The sequence below is a fragment of the Gymnoscopelus braueri genome (genome assembly GCF_963280865.1).
Source record: "Gymnoscopelus braueri genome assembly, contig: SCAFFOLD_42, whole genome shotgun sequence".
In the NCBI taxonomy this organism is placed as follows: Eukaryota; Metazoa; Chordata; class Actinopteri; order Myctophiformes; family Myctophidae; genus Gymnoscopelus; species Gymnoscopelus braueri.
In genome coordinates, this window is record NW_027660610.1 from 544,483 (window position 1) to 564,401 (window position 19,919).

The 19,919-nt window shown below is 41.2% G+C and overlaps 1 protein-coding gene across 1 annotated transcript in view; it reads left to right on the plus strand.

Moving 5' to 3' along the window:
* The window catches only part of LOC308081377 (NLR family CARD domain-containing protein 3-like), a 182,029-nt gene that overhangs the window by 25,266 nt on the left and 136,844 nt on the right, over positions 1 to 19,919 (plus strand). Inside the window, exons 2-3 of the mRNA XM_080457752.1 lie at positions 3,947 to 4,066; positions 6,199 to 6,244. Of these exons, the coding sequence (XP_080313878.1) occupies positions 3,995 to 4,066; positions 6,199 to 6,244 (118 nt within the window). The 5' untranslated portion in view covers positions 3,947 to 3,994. The remainder of the gene's footprint in view (positions 1 to 3,946; positions 4,067 to 6,198; positions 6,245 to 19,919) is intronic.

Genomic DNA, 19,919 nt, shown 5'->3' on the forward strand with positions numbered 1-19,919 from the left:
TAATTATTGATGTAATGTAGCCTAACTTAAACCCTCTATTCTCAGTAAAAACTGACCTGCATTTCTTGGACGCTTTTTTCTGTCAACACCAAATCTCTGTGCCAAAAATAGTCGATCTACAAGCTCACAATGCGTCGCAGCGTGACACGTTGTGAGCTTGTAAATCGGCTATGTTTGGCCTATATTCCCCCCATGCTGGGGTTCATGTGGTTAATTCTATTCATAATAATGTAATGGTGTTTTCATTTCGTCAAGGTGCACTAATGTTTTCATATTGCTGGATAATATGGATAATGTTAATATTTAATATTGCACATGTATAATGTTTTCATGATGAGTTAGTAGTGTTATTCCTCTGTTCTCACTTGTACAAATAGCACTAGTCAAAGAACTACACTTCCGAAAAACATTACTGCCCACCAGCTGCTCAAAGCCCCATTTATAAACACCTTATTAACTGAGAACAACAATATCTGTCAATTGCACAATAATCATGTATACAAGCTATTCAAAATGGACAAAATCATGATTTATTTAATACATAGGCTAAATGTGGAAAATGTTTAAAAATATATGAAGACAAATGGATTTTGTTTTGAAAAAAATAATATATATATATATATATTTTTTTTATATATATATTTTTTTTAATTGTCTAATCAAGCAACAATTTCGCGGACCCCCTGCAGTAGGCTACCTCGCGGACCCTTGTTGAAGACCTGCACTAGGCCATTATATGAGCACTTTAAACCTTTATACTGTATACATTGAAAATAGCCGATCTACAAGCGACGTTGTGAGCTTGTAGATCTGCTATTTAAAAAAAAAATCTTAAGTAAAATGTGAAATATTTGAGGATTTTGGAAACACTAACAACACAAATCTGGTACGGGGCTCCCTGGCACAAAACATTTTCAGATGGGGGTTAGGGACAATTATACATATTAATTTGAAGGTCAATGACATAAAAATGATTGGTGCGACGAATCTGCCGGCTGGAATTGCGTGATAGCGAAAATGACGTAGATGACCCTACCTTCTTTCTATATACCTAATTGTCTCCACCAGGCCGAAAGGCGAGAGAGTATGTTTTTGCACCCTGTCCGTCCGTCCTTCCATGTGCGTGTGTCATTCTGTCTGTGGACCGTTGGCACAGTTGGCTTGATGGCAGTGAAACTGTGCACACACACTCCCTGGATGCCAGAGCAGAACCTCTAATCCACATTTTTCACATGGGCCTGTTATAGCGCCACCAGGAGGCCGCTTTTTGCAAAAAAAAATGTTTACAGTACTCCTACAGGATTTGTCCAAAAATCCCGCAAATCGGTACACAGTTTCTTTCAGATTTTTCATATTCCATCCTGATTGGCTAAGAATGTTTTTCAAAGTTTGCAGGAGTGCTCCGTTTTGAACAAAATGCCTCAAACACAGCATGCAATTTCCGTGAAATTTAGCATGCATATTCCCACTAGGCCGAGGAAGAAATTGGACATTTTTCAAATCAGCCTCATGGTGGCGCTATAACAGGCTGATTTGTGTTTTTACCTATAACTGCATCGATCTGTGTAAAACTTTGTGGGCCCTATTTTTTCGCCAATGCCTTATAACCACCAACTTCTTTGCCATTTGTAACTATTAAAAAAAAACATTTTCAAATAGTTCAACTAGCCGATCTACATCGACACGTTGTGAACTTGTAGATCGGCTATTTAAAGGGATACTTCACTTTCAAATAAAATAAACATTAAAAAAAATTATTTAAAAAAAATGAAAGAAGTTATGGCAAAATAAAGGCCCCCTCACGCATTAGAGTGTCCTACTAATGTGTGAGGGGGCCTTTATTTTGCCATAACTTCTTTCATTTTTTTTAAATATATTTTTTTAATGTTTATTTTATTTGAAAGTGAAGTATCCCTTTAACTATTTGAAAATGTTTTTCAAGTGGAGTTCAAGAGGAGTGGCCCGTTTTGAACAAAATGCAACAAATCATGAACATCCGATTGCGGTGAAACTTTGCACGCATATTCGCACTATGTTGAGGAACAATGCTACCATTATAGCGCCACCAGGAGGCCGATTTTAGCAAAACGTTTTTTTTTAAATATATTACTCATATAAATTGTGTCCAAACATCATGCAAATCGGTACACATTGGCCCTCATTTATCAACGTGGTGTAGACCAAATAATGGGCGTACGGCAAGATCACCGCAACTTTCGGCATTTATCAATCTATTGTGACGTTGACTTCAGTGTACGGCCCGCTCAGATCTCACGTCAGGTCTGAGGGCTCACTACGTGTGATCTACAAGCTCACAACGCGTCACATTGCAACGCGTTGTGAGCTTGTAGAGCTGCTATTTTCAAAATATACGAGCGCTTATGCAGAGCATTTTGGGGACTGGCACGGCCCGCCGCTGTTATCTTTTCATGGACAGTGAGGTCTCCATACTTACAGTAGCGTGTCCTATGGAGTTATGTACAACCTGGGCATAAGAACCCGACGCTCCAAACCTGTGCCCAGCGCAGGTGATTATGAGTGCCTCTCCAGGCTATCTCTCATTAAGGTGGCGACACTGGACTGACTGCAGCCTGAGTCTCACAGGGAATACATGACTGCTTTATTTTAGTGTAACTCGAACGCGCTCTGCTCGGTATGGGTTAAATACATTAATGTATAAACGTATTCCATTCATGGCGATGTGATTGGTGTCATTCATGTAGGTTACTTGACAAAGATTGTACCGTTACGGGATACAGACACACGTGTGTGTGTGTGTGTGTGTGTGTGTGTGTGTGTGTGTGTGTGTGTGTGTGTGTGTGTGTGTGTGTGTGTGTGTGTGTGTGTGTGTGTGTGTGTGTGTTTCATCGTGGTTGCATACCAACCATTCTCACTAGAAATAGCTGATCTACAAGCTACAACTCCTCAAAGCACGACATGTTGTGAGTTTGTAAATGTGTATTTGTATCCGTGCGTGACAACGGCGTCACTAAGTAGGTTTGAGTCGCTCCTGTGTGTGTGTGTGTGTGTGCGCGCGCGTTTGACTTGACAGGCAGCGAGGCAGGCGGGGAAAACTCTTTCTTATTGGTTTTCCATGCACTGTCTGGTCGTATTCTGGTTCTTCATGTCTTAAAATCGAGGCGTCTCAACAACAGAGAGAGGGCGGGTTATTTAAATGCCGGTCGGTTTCAGCCGTGGCATTTATCAAAGCTCCGACCAAATATATGCTAGGATTGGCTGTATAGGAGGATCCTTTGATAAATCTCACTTGGACGTTGGCGTACAGGGCAATTCTATAGCGAAAAATAAGCTGTTTTTTACACTCCATTGATACATCAGGGCCCTTATCTCTATAGTCAAGTGATCAAGACAGTTCCGTCCGATTTTTGGGCGGTGAAACCCTATAAGTGAGGTTTGGAAAAATGTACAAATATCCTGCGCTGTGAAACCGGCCCTATAAGTGAGGTTTGGAAATTTGTACAATTATCCTGCACCGTGATTGGCCAATCACAATCTATTCAGGACTGTGATTGGCCAGTGTCACATGACACATGCGCATAGTCCTATATAAGAAACCATAACTTGAAAAAAAACATAAATTTGTTTTTTTCAAGTTATGGTTTCGTCCATCATAAAGAGTGTTTCAATAAATGTATTTATCTTTTGTACATGATTGGTTGACTCCATTCAGTATTGTGATTAGCTAGCAAGACACCGCCCACTTCACACAGGGTGTGATTTTTTATATTCCATCCTGATTGGTGAATTCCGAACATTGCTGGCCCACAATAACCTACCTGACCTGGCGGAGACCTGTGCTCCGAGGAGCACTTTTTATAGTTATGTCATGTATTTTTCTCTCTCTGAGTGTGTGTAACATTGAATAGAATAATAAGTGTATTATTCCACTCAGAGTTAAAGTAACTGATATGATTTTATCATACAGGTTGTTTACCTGCTGTTTCTCCAGTCCAACTCATTAATACAACACACAATGGCCGACCAGACATCTTCAGCTTCAGCTCCAGCCTCAGCTTCACCTTCAGCTTCAGCTCCACACACCCAGGTAGGCTACATGCTTTATATTGTTAATTCTTTATTCACAGCTTTAACATAATCGTATAATTATAGCTGTGTGGATTTGAGTGAAGTGGTTTCAAAGCTTAAAAGTTTCCATAAATGGGGTAGTAAATTATTATTATTAATAATAATAACAATAATAATAATAAATGTAATAATAATAATAAAACAAAAATAATTACAATGTCACCGTAGGTCACAGAGAGATTAAATTATTTCAGCACATCCAGTGATGTGTGACAAACGTGCCTCACTTCACTCTGTCACTCTATAATACATTAACTCAATAAAATATATACAATATATTTGTCAAAGGGCTTAATCGTTCATGTCAATAACAGAGCCTTTGCGTCATTGTCTTCGCCAGGCCGAAAGGCACCCTGTCCGTCCGTCCTTCCATGTGTGAGTGTGTGCGTGTGTCATTCTGTCTGTGAACAGCTAATATCCGGGACCGTTGGCTTGATCGCAGTGAAACTGGACGCACACACTCCCTGGATGCCAATTCAGAACCTCAGTCCCAAATTTCTCACATGGTCCTGTTATAGCGCCACCAGGAGGCCAATTTGTGCTAAACCATTTCTTTTTTTTACAGTACTCCAACAGATTTTGTCCAAAAATCCCACAAATCGGTACATAGTATCTCTATAGTCATTCAACTAAACAGGTCTTTCAGATTTTTCATATTCCATCCTGATAGGCTAAGATTGGCTTCCAAAGTTTGCAGGAGTACTCCGTTTAGCCCATTAAGACCTGAGGCCGATTCTAAAAACGCCTTCTAAAACCTAACCACAGTTTTCTGAAAACATTCAAATTCGAACAAAAAAAAACTATAAACAGTTACTAGTTGTTACTATATTATAGCAACAACTAATGAGACACAGAGGTGGCTCCCGGATTCAAAGGTATAACAACGTATAGGTAGCAACAGGTCTCAATGGGTTAGAACAAATTGCCTCAAATCATGAACCCTGTGTCCGATTGCAGTGGCATGCACATTCCCACTACGTTGAAGAACAAATTCCACCCTTTCAAAATTGCCCTGCCCTGTATATAACATTGTTTCTAATTATGCATAACAATGTTATTTTCATTTCATTTTATTTATTTCAATTATGGTTTACATGATCACATTAATTATTTTTTCTTTATTCCGTCCGATTTGTCATATTTCATCCTGATTGGTGAATTCCGAACATTGCTGGCCCACAATAACCTACCTGACCTGGTGGAGACCTGTGCTCCGAGGAGCACTTTTTCTAGTTATTATTATCTAATTAATTTAAATGGTTATTAAATGTATTTATTTTGTCAAAGGGCTTAGTCGTTCATGTCAATAACAGAGCCCTAAAAGTCCTACTGAAAAACTAAAGAATTAGCAAATATTATACTTACACCATACTTTATTACAATTATTTGAAAACTTTAGTTACTAGTTACGTACTTTGTAGATTTGTACACATTGTGAGCTTGTAGATCTGCTATTTTCAAAACATTGTCATACAAACTCGTGAAAGGGGACATTCTTCATATTTACTTTTATTACTTTAGTATATATGTTGCCAATACTTTTACTCAAGTAAACTTTGAATTCTGGACTTTTACTTGTAACAGAGTAGTTCTACATTGTGGCATTGATCATTTTACTGAAGTAATAAATGTGAGTAGTTCTTCCACCATTGAATAATTATGAACATAAGCTTAATATGACATACAGTAGTTGGGGGGTATTTGAGAGATATGTCACTTTAGCAAGGTACTGGTGCCTACACTTTAAACAAGGCTCAAAGAAATGTTATATTGATAAGAAACGTGTAGTTATTACTACAGTATATGAAATCTAACAGTGGACATAAAAGGTGGTGGGTTTCTGGTTGAAAAGCACTACTGTAGCCAATATCATATTGATTGATTGATTGAATACTTTATTAACAGTTTGCAAAAAAGCACAGAAAGTACAGTTCTATACAAAGGAATGCTAAAAGGATTTAACCCTAGAAAGCACTATGGCTCGTTTCCATTGGGTTCTGTGTATTCAATTCATCAATACAATACATTATGTTGTCTAATAGCGCTCACTCAGTCATTAGATGATTAAAATAACATGAATTGGTACAACAGGATGCTGATGATGGCTCCACTTCAGAAAAAAGTGATGCAGAAAAAGGTGAGTGTTTTTCTGTTCTTGTTACAGTTCAATGCTTAAGGTAATAAGTAAGTCGTTAGCTGGTGCTACATTTTGTTTGCCTAGGTGTACATCCTCAATATCATATTGTAAAACTATAAATGTACCAGTTGTTGCATTACTATTTATGTGGGGATGTACAGATGAGAGCTTTATTTATCATTCATATAATGACATTATTTTCTGTGACATATTTATCTGAACCACTCTCTTTTTTCCTCTTGCAAGCAGCACAGTTTGTGATGCAGAAAAGGGCAAAGTTGATTCAAGACGCCTCCACAGTCATGGCTATAGTAGACAGTTTAGGAACCACCATGGTTCATCGTGAGAAGTATCAAAGTATTCTAGCTGAGAAGACATCTATCGACCAAATGAGGATGCTGTATACAACGGTGCTAGATCAAGGTGCAACAGTCATCAGAGCAGCATTTTATGATGCCCTCAAACAACACCAACCCCACCTGTTGAATAGCGTTGGTAAGACCAGATGTATTACATTACTATATTTTATGTTTTTTTTTGTATTCTTTAAAACTTATCACTTTAATTTTAAAGAAAAATGGCCGGCACACACAACAACCTTAATCTAATTTATAGCATTAGTGCCATAGAGTGAATGTATGTCAAAGCCCAATCGAAAACGTTGCCATGGCATGTTTCTGTAAACCATGGATGCATTGCATCTGGATGCTGCAGACAGGTGTGCTGTCAGCACCAGGTTTGTCACCCAGGCACGTACGCCAAGACCGACTGTTTAACAAGCTGTGTCAGGGTGTGAGTCAGGAGAATGTAGAACAATGGCAGAACAAAGAGCCAGAGGCACAGCTGTCCAAATGCAAGAGTTTTAATATGACAGAATATGAGGAGCTCAATAAATGAACTAATACAACTACAGTGGGAAACCACTAGAACTCCACAACAAATACTGACTTAAACACATGTGACGACATTCAACAAACTGGCAGTGAACGGTAAACACAGGGGAGTTTAAATAGACAGGAACAGGACACAGGTGAACACTAAGGACAATTAACATGATTGGCTGGGGCTAAACAAGACACAGGTGAACATTTTCAAACTATAGTCAAATTAAATTACCTCTGTTGTGAGACAAGACAGGTAGCAGCAACAACAGAGGAACAGAAGAAACACTAGGATATCACTACAAAACAAAAGGAACACAGCAGTAAACAAAAACAAATTTCACCCATTGTTTTACACCTGTAAACCTGTGATGAGGCAATATAGTTGATTCTGATTCTAAACCCTAAATACAACTCAAAACAGGAAACATGTCACTACAAAATAACACAAGAGACAATAAAACATGCTGGTGTTTAGATGCTATGTGGAATGGTTTCCATTGTGGTCCTATGTATTCAATGAATCAACATAGCATAATAGATTAACATAATAATATATGTCATTAACAAATACAAACACTATATGTACAAGGGAGAACAAGGAAAAATGGTGGCAGTGAATGACACCTCCTTTCAATGGAAATGTACATTTACCTCCCCAATGAAAACTGTCCCATACTGTAGTTCAGCAGCTACTGCAACACACATGATCTGTTGAAAACATCACCTGTCTGCAATGTGTAACTGGTCTTAGAAAAGTCTTCTAAGCTTAACCCCAGAAATGACCCCCCCCATCTTTACTGTTCATCTTTAACATATTAATTGACGTCTCATTTATCATTGTATGTCTTTAAATATATTGAATACACAGGACCACAATGGAAACAAGTCCCTAGGACTTTTTGTGTTATCCGTTTAACCATCATTGTAAAATCTTACCACTGTACTATGTACAAACTGTTGCAAAGTATTACATCAATCAATCAAAAATCCTCTTTCAACTATAGAAAGACCAAGACCTCTCATTTGAGACACACCACTTTTACCATTACATTATTTTTGTCCTCTGTTCTTTGGTCATTTAGAAACTCTTGCTCCTCAACTCAAGATGAATCTGAAGACGAGGTTTCAGCCTTTCTTTGGGTGGAAACTAAACGAGGAAAAAGTAAGCTCAACACCTCTGGAAGAGATCTTCACAGAGATCTACATCACAACGGGAGGGAGTGGACAGGGCAATATTGAACATGAGGTCAGACAGATTGAAGCAGTGTCCAGGAAATCAACCACACAAGAAACATCAATCAAATCTGAAGACCTCTTTGAATCTTTACCTCCAGAAAATAAACCAATCAGAACAGTGATGACAAAGGGGGTGGCTGGCATTGGGAAATCAGTCCTCATTCAGAAGTGTGCTTTTGACTGGGCAGAAGACAGAGCCAACCAGAGTACTCGCTTCATGTTTCTATTCACGTTCCGTGAGCTGAATTCTGTGAAGAAGAAGTACAGCTTGGAGCAACTTATTCATGACTTTTATGTTGAAACCAAGGGCGTACCAATCTGCAACTTCAACAATCCCAATACTGTGTTCATCTTTGATGGATTGGATGAGTGTAGGCCTCCTCTACAGTTTGACAACAGTGAGATCATAACTGATGTCACAACGCCAACCACGGTGGCTCTGTTGGTCACAAACCTCATCAAGCGCAAGCTGCTTCCCTTTGCTCGCATCTGGTTAACCACACGACCTGCAGCAGCCAATCAGATCCCATCTGAACATGTTGACAGGGTGACAGAGGTGAGAGGATTCACTGACCCCCAGAAGGAGGAGTTCTTCATCAAGAGATTCCGTGATGACAAGAAGCAGGCCAAAACAATCATCTCTCACATCCAGACATCACGAAGCCTCCACATCATGTGTCACATCCCAGTCTTCTGTTGGATCATTGCTGGAGTTCTGGAGGACCTGTTGGGACTTGAGGATAATTTAGCGCTGCCAAAGACCCTGGCTGCGATGTTCATCCACTTCATGCTTGTTCATTCCAAACAGAAGAAGGCTAAGTATCATAACGAAGCTCAGGCACATTCTGACTTGAATCCAGATCAGGCCATTCTGTCATTGGGGAAACTGGCCTTTGAACAGCTGGAGAAAGGCAACCTGATCTTCTATGAAGAAGACCTGACAGAGTGTGGCATTGATATTGATGATGCAGCAGTTTACTCAGGAGTGTTCACACAGTTCTTTAAAGAGGTGCATGGGACGCACACGGACAAGGTTTTCTGCTTTGTCCATCTGAGTGTTCAGGAGTTTCTGGCTGCTCTTTATGTATTTCACTCTTTCATCAACACTGGTGTCAACCTACTGCCACATTCCTTCAAATGGTCTAAGATCGCTACAAAGAAGGAAACTCGCTTCTACCAGAGTGCTGTAGACAACGCCTTACAGAGTTCAAATGGACACCTGGACTTGTTCCTCCGTTTTCTGCTGGGCCTCTCATTGGAGACCAACCAGAAGCTCTTACGTAGACTGCTTCCTATGAAGACACAAAACATGTCGCAGACCAATAAGAAGACAATTGAGTACATCAAGAAGATGATCCAGGAGAATCCATCTCCAGAGAGAAGCATCAATCTGTTCCACTGTCTGAATGAGCTGAATGACCATTCTCTAGAGAAGGAGATTCAACAGTACTTGAACTCAGGAAGTCTCTCCACAGCCAAACTCTCTCCTGCTCAGTGGTCAGCTCTGGGCTTCATCTTGCTGTCATCAGAAAAGGATCTGGACGTGTTTGACCTGAAGAAATACTCTGCTTCAGAGGAGGCTCTTCTGGGGCTGCTGCCATTGGTCAAAGCCTCAAACAGAGCTCTGTAGGTGAACTGATAACTTGATACATGTTACATTTTATGTCATCTTATTTTATAGTCAAGGAAATACAAACGTTTATTATAATCACGATTGTTTCTTCAGGCTGAGCGGCTGTAACCTCACAGAGAGATGTTGTGAGCAGTTATCATCAGTTCTCATCTCCAGCTCGTCTAATGTGACAGAACTGGATCTAAGCAATAATGACCTGCTGGATTCCGGAGTAGAAAGGCTCTCTATTGGACTGGGGAGTCCACACTGTAAACTGAAGACGCTCAGGTCAGTATTTCTGAACCTTTTAAACAGAACATTTATACCATGGCTTAAATACACATGGAGTTTACCTGATTAATGTATTCATATTTTATTAGGAGGAGACATACTGTGGAATGCAAATATCAGAGGAAATACAAATCCCTTAAATCTTGTATTAAACTTTAGAGGTCTTTTCAGGTTATCAAAACATTAGAACATGAATGAACACAATCACTGCCAGGTATTCATTAATTAATTCATCCAAAACTGCCAGCGTTTTTTACCTTATTTTGACTTGATCCACAGAGAGCCACGATGTGCACACGGATGTAAACAAAGGCTCTCTGGGAAGGGTCTCGTCTATCCACCGGAACAAAAACATAATGTTCATTTTGACCGTCTATTCTGTTGTTATCGGCAGTTGAATATGGATTGTTTTCACCCAAAAAAGAAATCCGAGCTAGATGTGTTTATGTAGATCTCATAACATATAACACATCTTTTTTAGATGACGTCACATCCGTCCATTTGTTCTCTTGCAGTCAAGGGATCATCCATAGGTTGCGGAAGAGCGGCCTCTAGCGCAATTTCTAAGATTTATTTTATTTTATTTTTTATTGACGTAGATCTACGTCAATAACTGTACATGTACTGTACATGTGTTAAACTACAGAATAAAACAAGGAATATCACCTTTTATGTCTCGTCCCCCGAATGGTGGGGTGAGTTTGTGTTATATGGGACATAAAGGTCTATTCTTTTTAATAATGTCACCAAAATCAGTCAATATCTTAAGGTGATCTTGGCTTGTAGTTATAACACTTAACTAATCAGAATTGAACATACAGAAACTATAATAATTAATCAGTCAACATATATTCATGTGAGCACTGTTTTATTTTCCTACTATAATTTCAGTCCTCTAAAAACATTGCCATCAGTCTGTCAGTCTAGATAGATAGATAGATAGATAGATAGATAGATAGATAGATAGATAGATAGATACTGTAGATAGATACTGTAGATAGATAGACAAATAGATAGATAGATAGATAGATAGATAGAGAGAAACGCATCAAGCTTTAAAACCAAGACTACAATGCAATGACAACGTTACATTACAACAAATGCTTCATGAGAATTAAATTGTGAATCTTACTGGTATAAGTCAAGTTGTGTCATTTGCCGTTGGTGAATAGTTTAAAACTAATTAATTCCTCCACACACATATATCTGTGTTGTCACTGATGTTGTATCCTACTGACTCACCTGCCTGTGAGGAGCCCCCACCAGGAGGACATAAGGGCCTTCGTCCTACTCCTTCCGCCCAACACTCCCCGCTGACAGGTGCCGCCTCAACCCGTAGGAGGACGTTCAATGACCAATATCACCCTCCCCACCCGGCTTCCATCCCGCTCGCGGGGATGGGGCGTATGGGAGGGTGATCCCTCCTGGACGCTATTGGTGGAACGTCTAGGCTGAAGTCTTGTTGTGATGCCTATTACCATTTCCCCCATGTAGCCCCTCCCTGACCACTGCTGATTGGTCTTGGGTATTAGATGAGTCATCTAGCTTGGTGTCTCCCCCAATGACCCCATGTGACCTAGGCAAACATTCAGCAGAATAGCAGATCTATACTGTAAGTTCATAATGCGTCGCAGTGTGACGCGTTGTGAGCTTTCAGATCACTTGTTTGGTGTAGATGGAAAAAGGAAATGACCAGGTATAGACCCTGTCAACTAAGTATATAGGGTTGAAGTGGTTACCCACTAAAACATATATATTTTGTTCACTGTAGTCCCCAGGACTATACTAGGCCCACTCCTGTTTTCGCTGTACACTAAAAATATTAAAATAGGCGCTCACAACGCGCCACAACACCAGGCCATTGCATTTGAACTACTTTTTGTATTAGTTTGGTTAGTGTTGTTTCTCTTAACTACTGCTGCTAGATTTCCTGTCTCCAGTTCCATGTTAGGTAGTGTTTAGATCCAGAGTCAAATTTAACAAGTTAAACTCCTAGAACATTATTTCATTGTAAATGACATCTAAAGACCTGAAGAACTAGGCACCACACTGCAGTAATAAAGGGGTATTAAACTCAATTCTCCATTCTGCCCACCTGGAGGCTTTCCATGTTGGGGGAGGGAGGAGCTGTTATATCAGTTATAACTTAATATGTTTTTAAAAGGCAATGTAATGCAATGTAGAACCAGATGATGTGCTGTGGTGACCCTGATGTGAATTCCTTTTTCCGTAAATTAATGTCCTACTTCTTCATACTACAGTGTCACACTAAAGTAGCAAAAATAGCCGATCTACAAGCTTACAAAGCGTTGAGATGCGAAGCGGTATGAGCTTGTAGAGTGTGTCTGTGGGTTTTATAAATATTGAACCAACAAAAGCTTGTGACTAAACCATAATTACATTGGATGGATACAGGATAGGTGGGCACTAGGGACATCTGGGCACCTTGATGTAAAATTGGCTATTTTGTCCAAAATGTAAAAAAAATCAATATTTGAAAAATGGTCTTAAGTAATGTAAAGTATACATGATGGGAACATGCACGGTATACCATCATTATCAGACTTGATTTTATCCTTCAACTTCTTGTTTGTGCCCCAAAACGACTGGATATACAGGTTTTGTAGCAATTTGTAGCAATATTAGACCTTAAATGTCTAATGTTTAAGCATGTTCTACTTCTAATCATGTATATTTTAACTATTTTCCATCCAGTCTGACACCTCTGAGCAGGAGGAGGGGTAAACCCTCCATTCAGGGAACAATGTATCACAGTGTGGTTGCAGACTAAAGCAACCATGTGCTAAAGATGTAATCACAGAGCTATCCGCTTGATGTATTATAATGAAGAGTGCATTCAGATATAATACAACAAAAAGGCTAAATGGCACCATCAGCATCTCCAGTGAAGTTGTAGTAGCCTACAGGTGTAAACATGTGTTTACAAGAAAACATAAGAAGTGGGTTTCAGGTTAGCTGATCTGATTCTGAACACAGCCAATACACACAGTTGTCAACAGTTTCAGTAAAATTGTTAATTTGTTAAGTCATTAACTCAACAATAATTTCATATAATCATACAACAGGACAAAGGTGAGACAGTAAGCAGGGTATACAGCACTGCAGGGAGATCCAGCAGACGCTAGAAGTACTAACAACTACCAGTGCTTGTTTGCTTTGTGACACCACCATGTCTTACTTGCGTGTGAATACAGACAATATTAAAAAAGGGCTGAATAGCCGGTGTAAAAACACAAATCGGCTGATTACAAGCCAATCTACAAGCTTGTAGATCGGCTATTTAGAAATAAATATAAAGTGAAAGTTTTGGAATATTTGCATAAATAACTGTCTCAAATATGAACACACAGTATCCCCTATCACAGTGGTTCTCAAAACTTTTAATTTCAAGGACCCCCAGTTTGATATGCATTAGACCACTATTATTATAATTTAAAAAATGGCAGATCTACAAGCTCACAATACAGTATGTCACTTATTATTAGATTATATTCATATTAGTTTTCTTTAAAAAAAAGAAAATTGCACCTACAAGCTTGTAGATCTATATAATTTCACATTTATACATCTTAGGTCATGATTGAATATGACACATGTCTAACAACGTTGTGTTGTTATTGTTAAGAACACTGACTATTTAAGACTATGAAATTTGCAGACTTCATTTAAAAAAAGACATTTGGGGTCCTTACAAATGCCTTGTTGACAGCACTATCATCAGTGTTGGATTCATGTGTATTTTCAGACAGTTAACCACTTAAACCATCAATACTTAGAAAACTTGTACTTGATCTGCTATTTTTCCCTCTACACCAAACCTCTTTGCCAAAAATAGCATGTATTCATGATGTATCTTTTATGTTTGGTTATCTGGGTTCGTTCCTCGAAATGTAGTGGCGTGAAAGTCATAATGTAACACCCTGTGTGTGTGTGTGTGTGTGTGTGTGTGTGTGTGTGTGTGTGTGTGTGTGTGTGTGTGTGTGTGTGTGTGTGTGTGTGTGTGTGTGTGTGTGTGTGTGTGTGTGTGTGTGTGTGTGTGTGTAGGTTGTCAGGCTGCATGATCTCAGAGAAAGGCTGTTCTTATCTGGTCTCTGCTCTGAGGTCCAACTCCCATCTGAAAGTCTTGGATTTGAGCGTCAACCATCCAGGAGACATCGGGATAAAGGATCTGTCTGCTCTACCACTGCAGACTCTCAGGTATGGAGAGAACCAGTGTGTTCTAGTAGATTTAGAGGGAATCATATTGTGATGCTGTATAGTATTGTTTAATGCTGTAAAATCATTATCAATCAATGTTTCTATTATCAAATCTAATATTCACCGCTCACTTTGTCTCTCCTCCAACCCCAGTGTGGACCATTGTGGAGAGAACAGGCTGGATCCTTTGAGGAGGTGTAAGTATTCCGTTTCATTCCTGAAATCAAAGCAGCACACATCCAGATATTTACTTTACTTTATTTATTTATTTGATCTGGAGAATGCTCATTAATGAAGGCTAAAACATGATGTATGTATTGCGTACACATGATTAAGTGTAAATATGCCGTCTTTAGCGAAAGCTCATTTCCATCCGTAGTCCCCAAAACATACAAACATAACAATAGAAATACATAGTTAACAAAACGCTCAATCATAATCAGACAGAGGCCTGTTACAAATATTTAAGAAAGCCTAAGTATAATTTACAATTTAGGTATTTAGCAGACGCTCTTAATCCAGAGCGATTTACAGTAAGCAAGGACAACATAAGATGATCAAATGCATAGCAATAATAATCTACTAATAAACTAATACATAAGTAAACCAAGAACCTATCATCAGTCTAACCGTAGAATATAAAAAAAGTAAATAATCTGTATATTGCAACTATATTAAACACTGTGCTGCGGGCTAAGGTGGAGTCTCAAGAGTTGAGTCTTCAGATTACGGCAGAACATTGGGAGTGAGTCTGTAGTTCTAATTGCAATGGGGAGTTCATTCCATAGTTTAGGAGCCAGAAGGGAGGAGAGTCTGGGACGTGTGGAGCGTTGTCCCGGATATTTTAGCAAAGGTTCTGACAGCTTCCCTGTGTTAGCTGATCTAAGAGAGCGGGAGGGGTTGTAGGGTTGGATCAGGCTTTGAAGATATGGGGGTGTCATACCTTTGGTTGCTTTGTAGGCCAACATCAGTGTTTTGTACTCTGTGTGGGCAGTAACTGGGAGTCAATGGAGGGAGCGGAGAAAGGGGGAGACATGTGACATTTTTGACTGGTTGAAGACAAAGCGTGCTGCTGCATTCTGGATCATTTGGAGAGGCTTAAGTGCACATGCCGGGAGGCCAGTTAGGAGAGAGTTACAACAGTCACATTTTGATATGACTGATGTCTGGATAAGGAGCTGACTGTACAGGACAACACCACGGTTCATGGCTGTTGGAACCGAGGTCACCAGTGCGTTGTCTATGGAAATAGTTAGATCCTGCGTGGGGCAGGACTTAGCTGGGAAGAAGAGAAGCTCAGTCTTGTCTGGGTACAGCTTGAGGTGGAGAGAAGACATTGTGAGATGTCAGCCAGACATGCAGTGATGCGCTCTTCCACCTGAGTGGCATAGGGGGGAAGGATAGAAACAGTTGAGTGTCATCGGCACAGCAGTGATAAGATAGATTGTGAGCAGAGATGACTGCCAGGGCCAAGAGATTTAGTGTAGAGGGAGAAAAGGAGGGGGCCAAGTACAGATCCCTGGGGGACCCCAGTTAGGAGGGTGCGGAGGGAGGAGAGCAAACCTTTCCGAGGAACCTGGTAGTTCTGATCAGTTAGGTAGGAGGAGAACCTCTTTATAGCCGTCCCAGCGATGCCTAGGTCAGCAAGGGTGTCCAGGAGCATCTGGTGGTTCACTAGAAGAATCAGGACTGCAGAGTGGGAGGCATGCAGCGTGGGCAACAAGTAGTGCTGCTGTGACTGCAAGGAGTGCAGTTTCCGTGGAGTGGGCCGGTATGAATCCTGACTGGTTGGGATCCAGCAGGTTGTTTTGTGAGAGATGGAGAGAAAGCTGTTTGGAAACAACACGTTCAAGAGTGTTGGAAGGAAAGGAAAGGAGTGATACCGGTCTTTAGTTCTTGAGGTCTGAGGAGTCAAGAGTTATTGAGGAGTGGGGTTACTCTGGCCGACTTGAAGGCAGACGGGACACAGCCTGAAGTTAAAGATGTGTTGATGATGGAGGTCATGAAGGGGAGCAGATCAGGTGCAATGCTCTGGGAGATTGGGGAAGGGATGGGGTCAAGACGACAGGAGGTAGGTCTAGTGGAGGTCACTAGTTTTAGGACCTCATCTGGAGAGAAAGGAGAAAAGGAGGACAGGCATGATATGTTGGTGTTAGCATTGGGTGAGTCAACCTTCTTCTCAAAGTAGGTGACAAAAGCGTCAGCTGAAAGGGATGAAGGTGGGGTTTGGGGGGAGGGGGTTTAAGGAGGGAGGAGAACGTGGAAAAGAGCTTCCTTGGGTTAGAGGGACAGGATTACATCTTGGTGTGGTAGAAAGAGGATTTAGCTGTAGATAGTGAGAGGGAGAAGGCAGAAAGGAGTGAGTGAAAGTAGCGAAAGTTGGAGAAGTCATCTGGTTGTTCCGTCTTCTGCCGTGAGAGGTGTTCGCTCAGCTCTGAGGGTTGGAGATAACCACAGAGCCGGCGGACATGGGCGTGCTGTTCTGGAAGAGAGAGGAGAGTGACGGTTAAACGCAGATGAGATAGTGGAGAGAAAGGATGAGGTTTCAGTGTATGGTGAGAGGGAGGGGAAGGAATCCAGGGAGGGTAGAGAGGAGAGTATAGAGGACGAGAGAATGGAGGGGTTTAGGGACCTCAGGTTACGTTGAGTGGTGACGGTCTGAGGGTGAGTGGGTTTAGGTGGGAGAGTAGAGAGAGAGAGGGAGAAGGTTATGAAGTAATCTCTCAAGAACAGATTCTGCGCTGCGTTGGAATCTGTCGGGGAGGTTCGTCATAACTTGTGCGCATTCAGATCAGGAAGTAGGCCGCGCTTTACCCAATCAAATGTAGTGGGCGGGATTCACATGTCCGTCGATCTTTCCCCCTCGAAACAAACCCAAACTAATTTAACAATAGCGTCCGCGGAGCAGACAAAACCACGGAAAGATATTCACATTTTAACTTACTCTTTCATCATAGAAACAAGTGGGCTTATAACCAAAACGATCCATGTTCTCTGGGAGAAGTGGTGTTAGTGTTCCGTGTAGAAATATTGTTAGTGGGAATGAAAACATAGTGGCACCCACCGGAAGAGAAAGCTGAAGGCAGACCTCTAAACCCCGGTTTCCCTGAGCACTAGCGTTACGTTTTCTTCCGCCCAGAGCCAACAGACATAGAACAAACAGCAGAGGGCGCTGTTTTTCATTTTCAGTTGGCGATGGGTTCCCAGATTGGTTATGAAGTAATGGTCAGAGGTATGTAGGGGTAACAGAGAGGTTAGAGGAAGAACACAAGGTCCAATACATTACCAGCTCTATGAGTGGGAGGAGAAGGAGACAGGGAGAATGAAGACAGGAGGGACGTAACAGGAAGATACTTCTCTGCAGTAGGTAGGTTGAAGTCACCCTGTAGAATGAAGGGGTTTCATCCACCGGAAAGGAGCTGATCAGAGAATCTAGTTCTTCCAGGAAGTTCCTAAGTAGTAGTAAGTCCAGTAATTAAAGGGCAGAGGTTGGACCAAATTGTATTATTTTGTTTCTCAACTGATTTTGACTGGAAATTAATCAATTCCCTGACCTCAAAAACATAGGATTAGACACTTTGTTTACATTCATAGCCAAATTTTCCACAAAGTTTCTTCTGGACCTACTTTTTCACAAAAGCCCATTAGCCACCCAAAAAAAAAAAAAGATATGATGAAAAAAAACGATATGGCTGCCATTTTCCAAAATGGCTGCCGGCGAAAGACGTGGTTTTTGACCTGGATTGTGATTGGATAATCCAATTTTGATTATTTTGGCTTCAGAATATAGTTTTGACTCCGCCCCACGGAAATCATTTTGGCATCAGAATATAGTTTTGACTCCCCCCCGCCCCCTCCCCCCGTTAGCCAAGCAAAAAAATATATATATCACTGCCATTTTCCAAAATGGCTGCCAGCTAAAGACATTTAGCATGTTTTTTTTTACCTGGATTGAAATTATTTTGGCATCAGAATATAGTTTTGACTCTCCCCCACCCCCTCCCCCGTTAAAAAAATATATATATGACTGCCATTTTCCAAAATGGCTGCCTGCGAAAGACATTTTATGTGTTTTTTTTTACCTGGATTGTCTTTTGATAATCCAAATGTTTTCTGAGGGTGTACTGTCAAAAGGTTGCGCAGAATGCGCACCACTGAGCTAAGGGACTAACGGGATACAGGTGGAGAAATAAAACTAATCACAAGGTAACGAGACAAGACAGGAAACGTTACGACAAAATAAAACAAACACAACAGTAGGCTAAAGTAAAAACTAAGTAACCACTTAAAACAGGACAAACTAACACATTACAAAACAGTACTGTACTGTTAGGGGGTATATGAATCAGAGAGGGCAGCAGGGGTAGCAGTGTTATCTGGGGTAATCCAGGTTTCTGTTAGAGCAAGGAATTGCAGATACTTGAGGGAGGCCTGGGCTGAAATGAATTCAGGTTTCTTCTTCATGGTTGCCGCGTGGCAGTTCCAGAGACCTCCCTCCACAATGTGGTGACTGGGTGAACAAGTTGGATAGACTAGAAGCTCACCGGGGCCGAGCGTCTAGCGCCCGCGCCCACGTAGCGCCCGCGGCCACTTGGCAGCGCATATAAGTGGCGTAGCGTCATGAGGGCCAGTGGGGCCGTGGCTCGGTCAGTGTAGACCCTGTAGCGCGTCTGATATGTGGCATAGAGGGGCGGATTTTAAATCTCCAGAGGAAACATCCGTGGGCTACCATTGGTTCAGCGATGTGTGCGGTCGCCCTGCGGCCCCTCCTCCTCCACCAATGTGCAGTATTGAGAGCCCTGACGTCACAACATTTGGAGCGATGGCCACTGCACTCTGGTTGGTTGGGGTACACCTAGGGCCCAGGTAGAACCCACTTAAAGCCGGCATGGGCAAACCCAGTTAGGACCCGCCTCGGTCCCACATAAACGTGGCTAGTTGGGGCCCACCTAAGGGCCAGGTAGAAGCTACTTATAGCCCGCATGGGCATCGCAGTTAAGACCCACCTCGGCCCCACATAGAATTGCCTAGGTGGGGCCCACCTAAGGACCGTTTCAGTGGTCACAAACGGTGCAAGGGTGACCACCTCATTTGGTAGCATGCAGGGGCCTTAAGCAGCAGTAATGTAACACAAGCTTAACACTGTAGAACCGAAATTAGCAGAAATGACTACATTTCCCATGATGCCCTCTGAATGGTGCAGCAACACGTCACTGCCAATACGTTACATTGTGTCACAAAAACCCACAAAATACACAAAAATGAAACTCTTCAACGGGCTAATTAGGTAGCATTGATGAGATTTACCAGACTAACTTCATACAGGTTGTTGGTAAGATGTGTAACATAGCTGTTTGAGCACGACAACAGCGTTAGCATTAGCCGCATGCTAACGCTACTCGTTTGTTAGCTTAGCTACACGCTAACGGCTCAT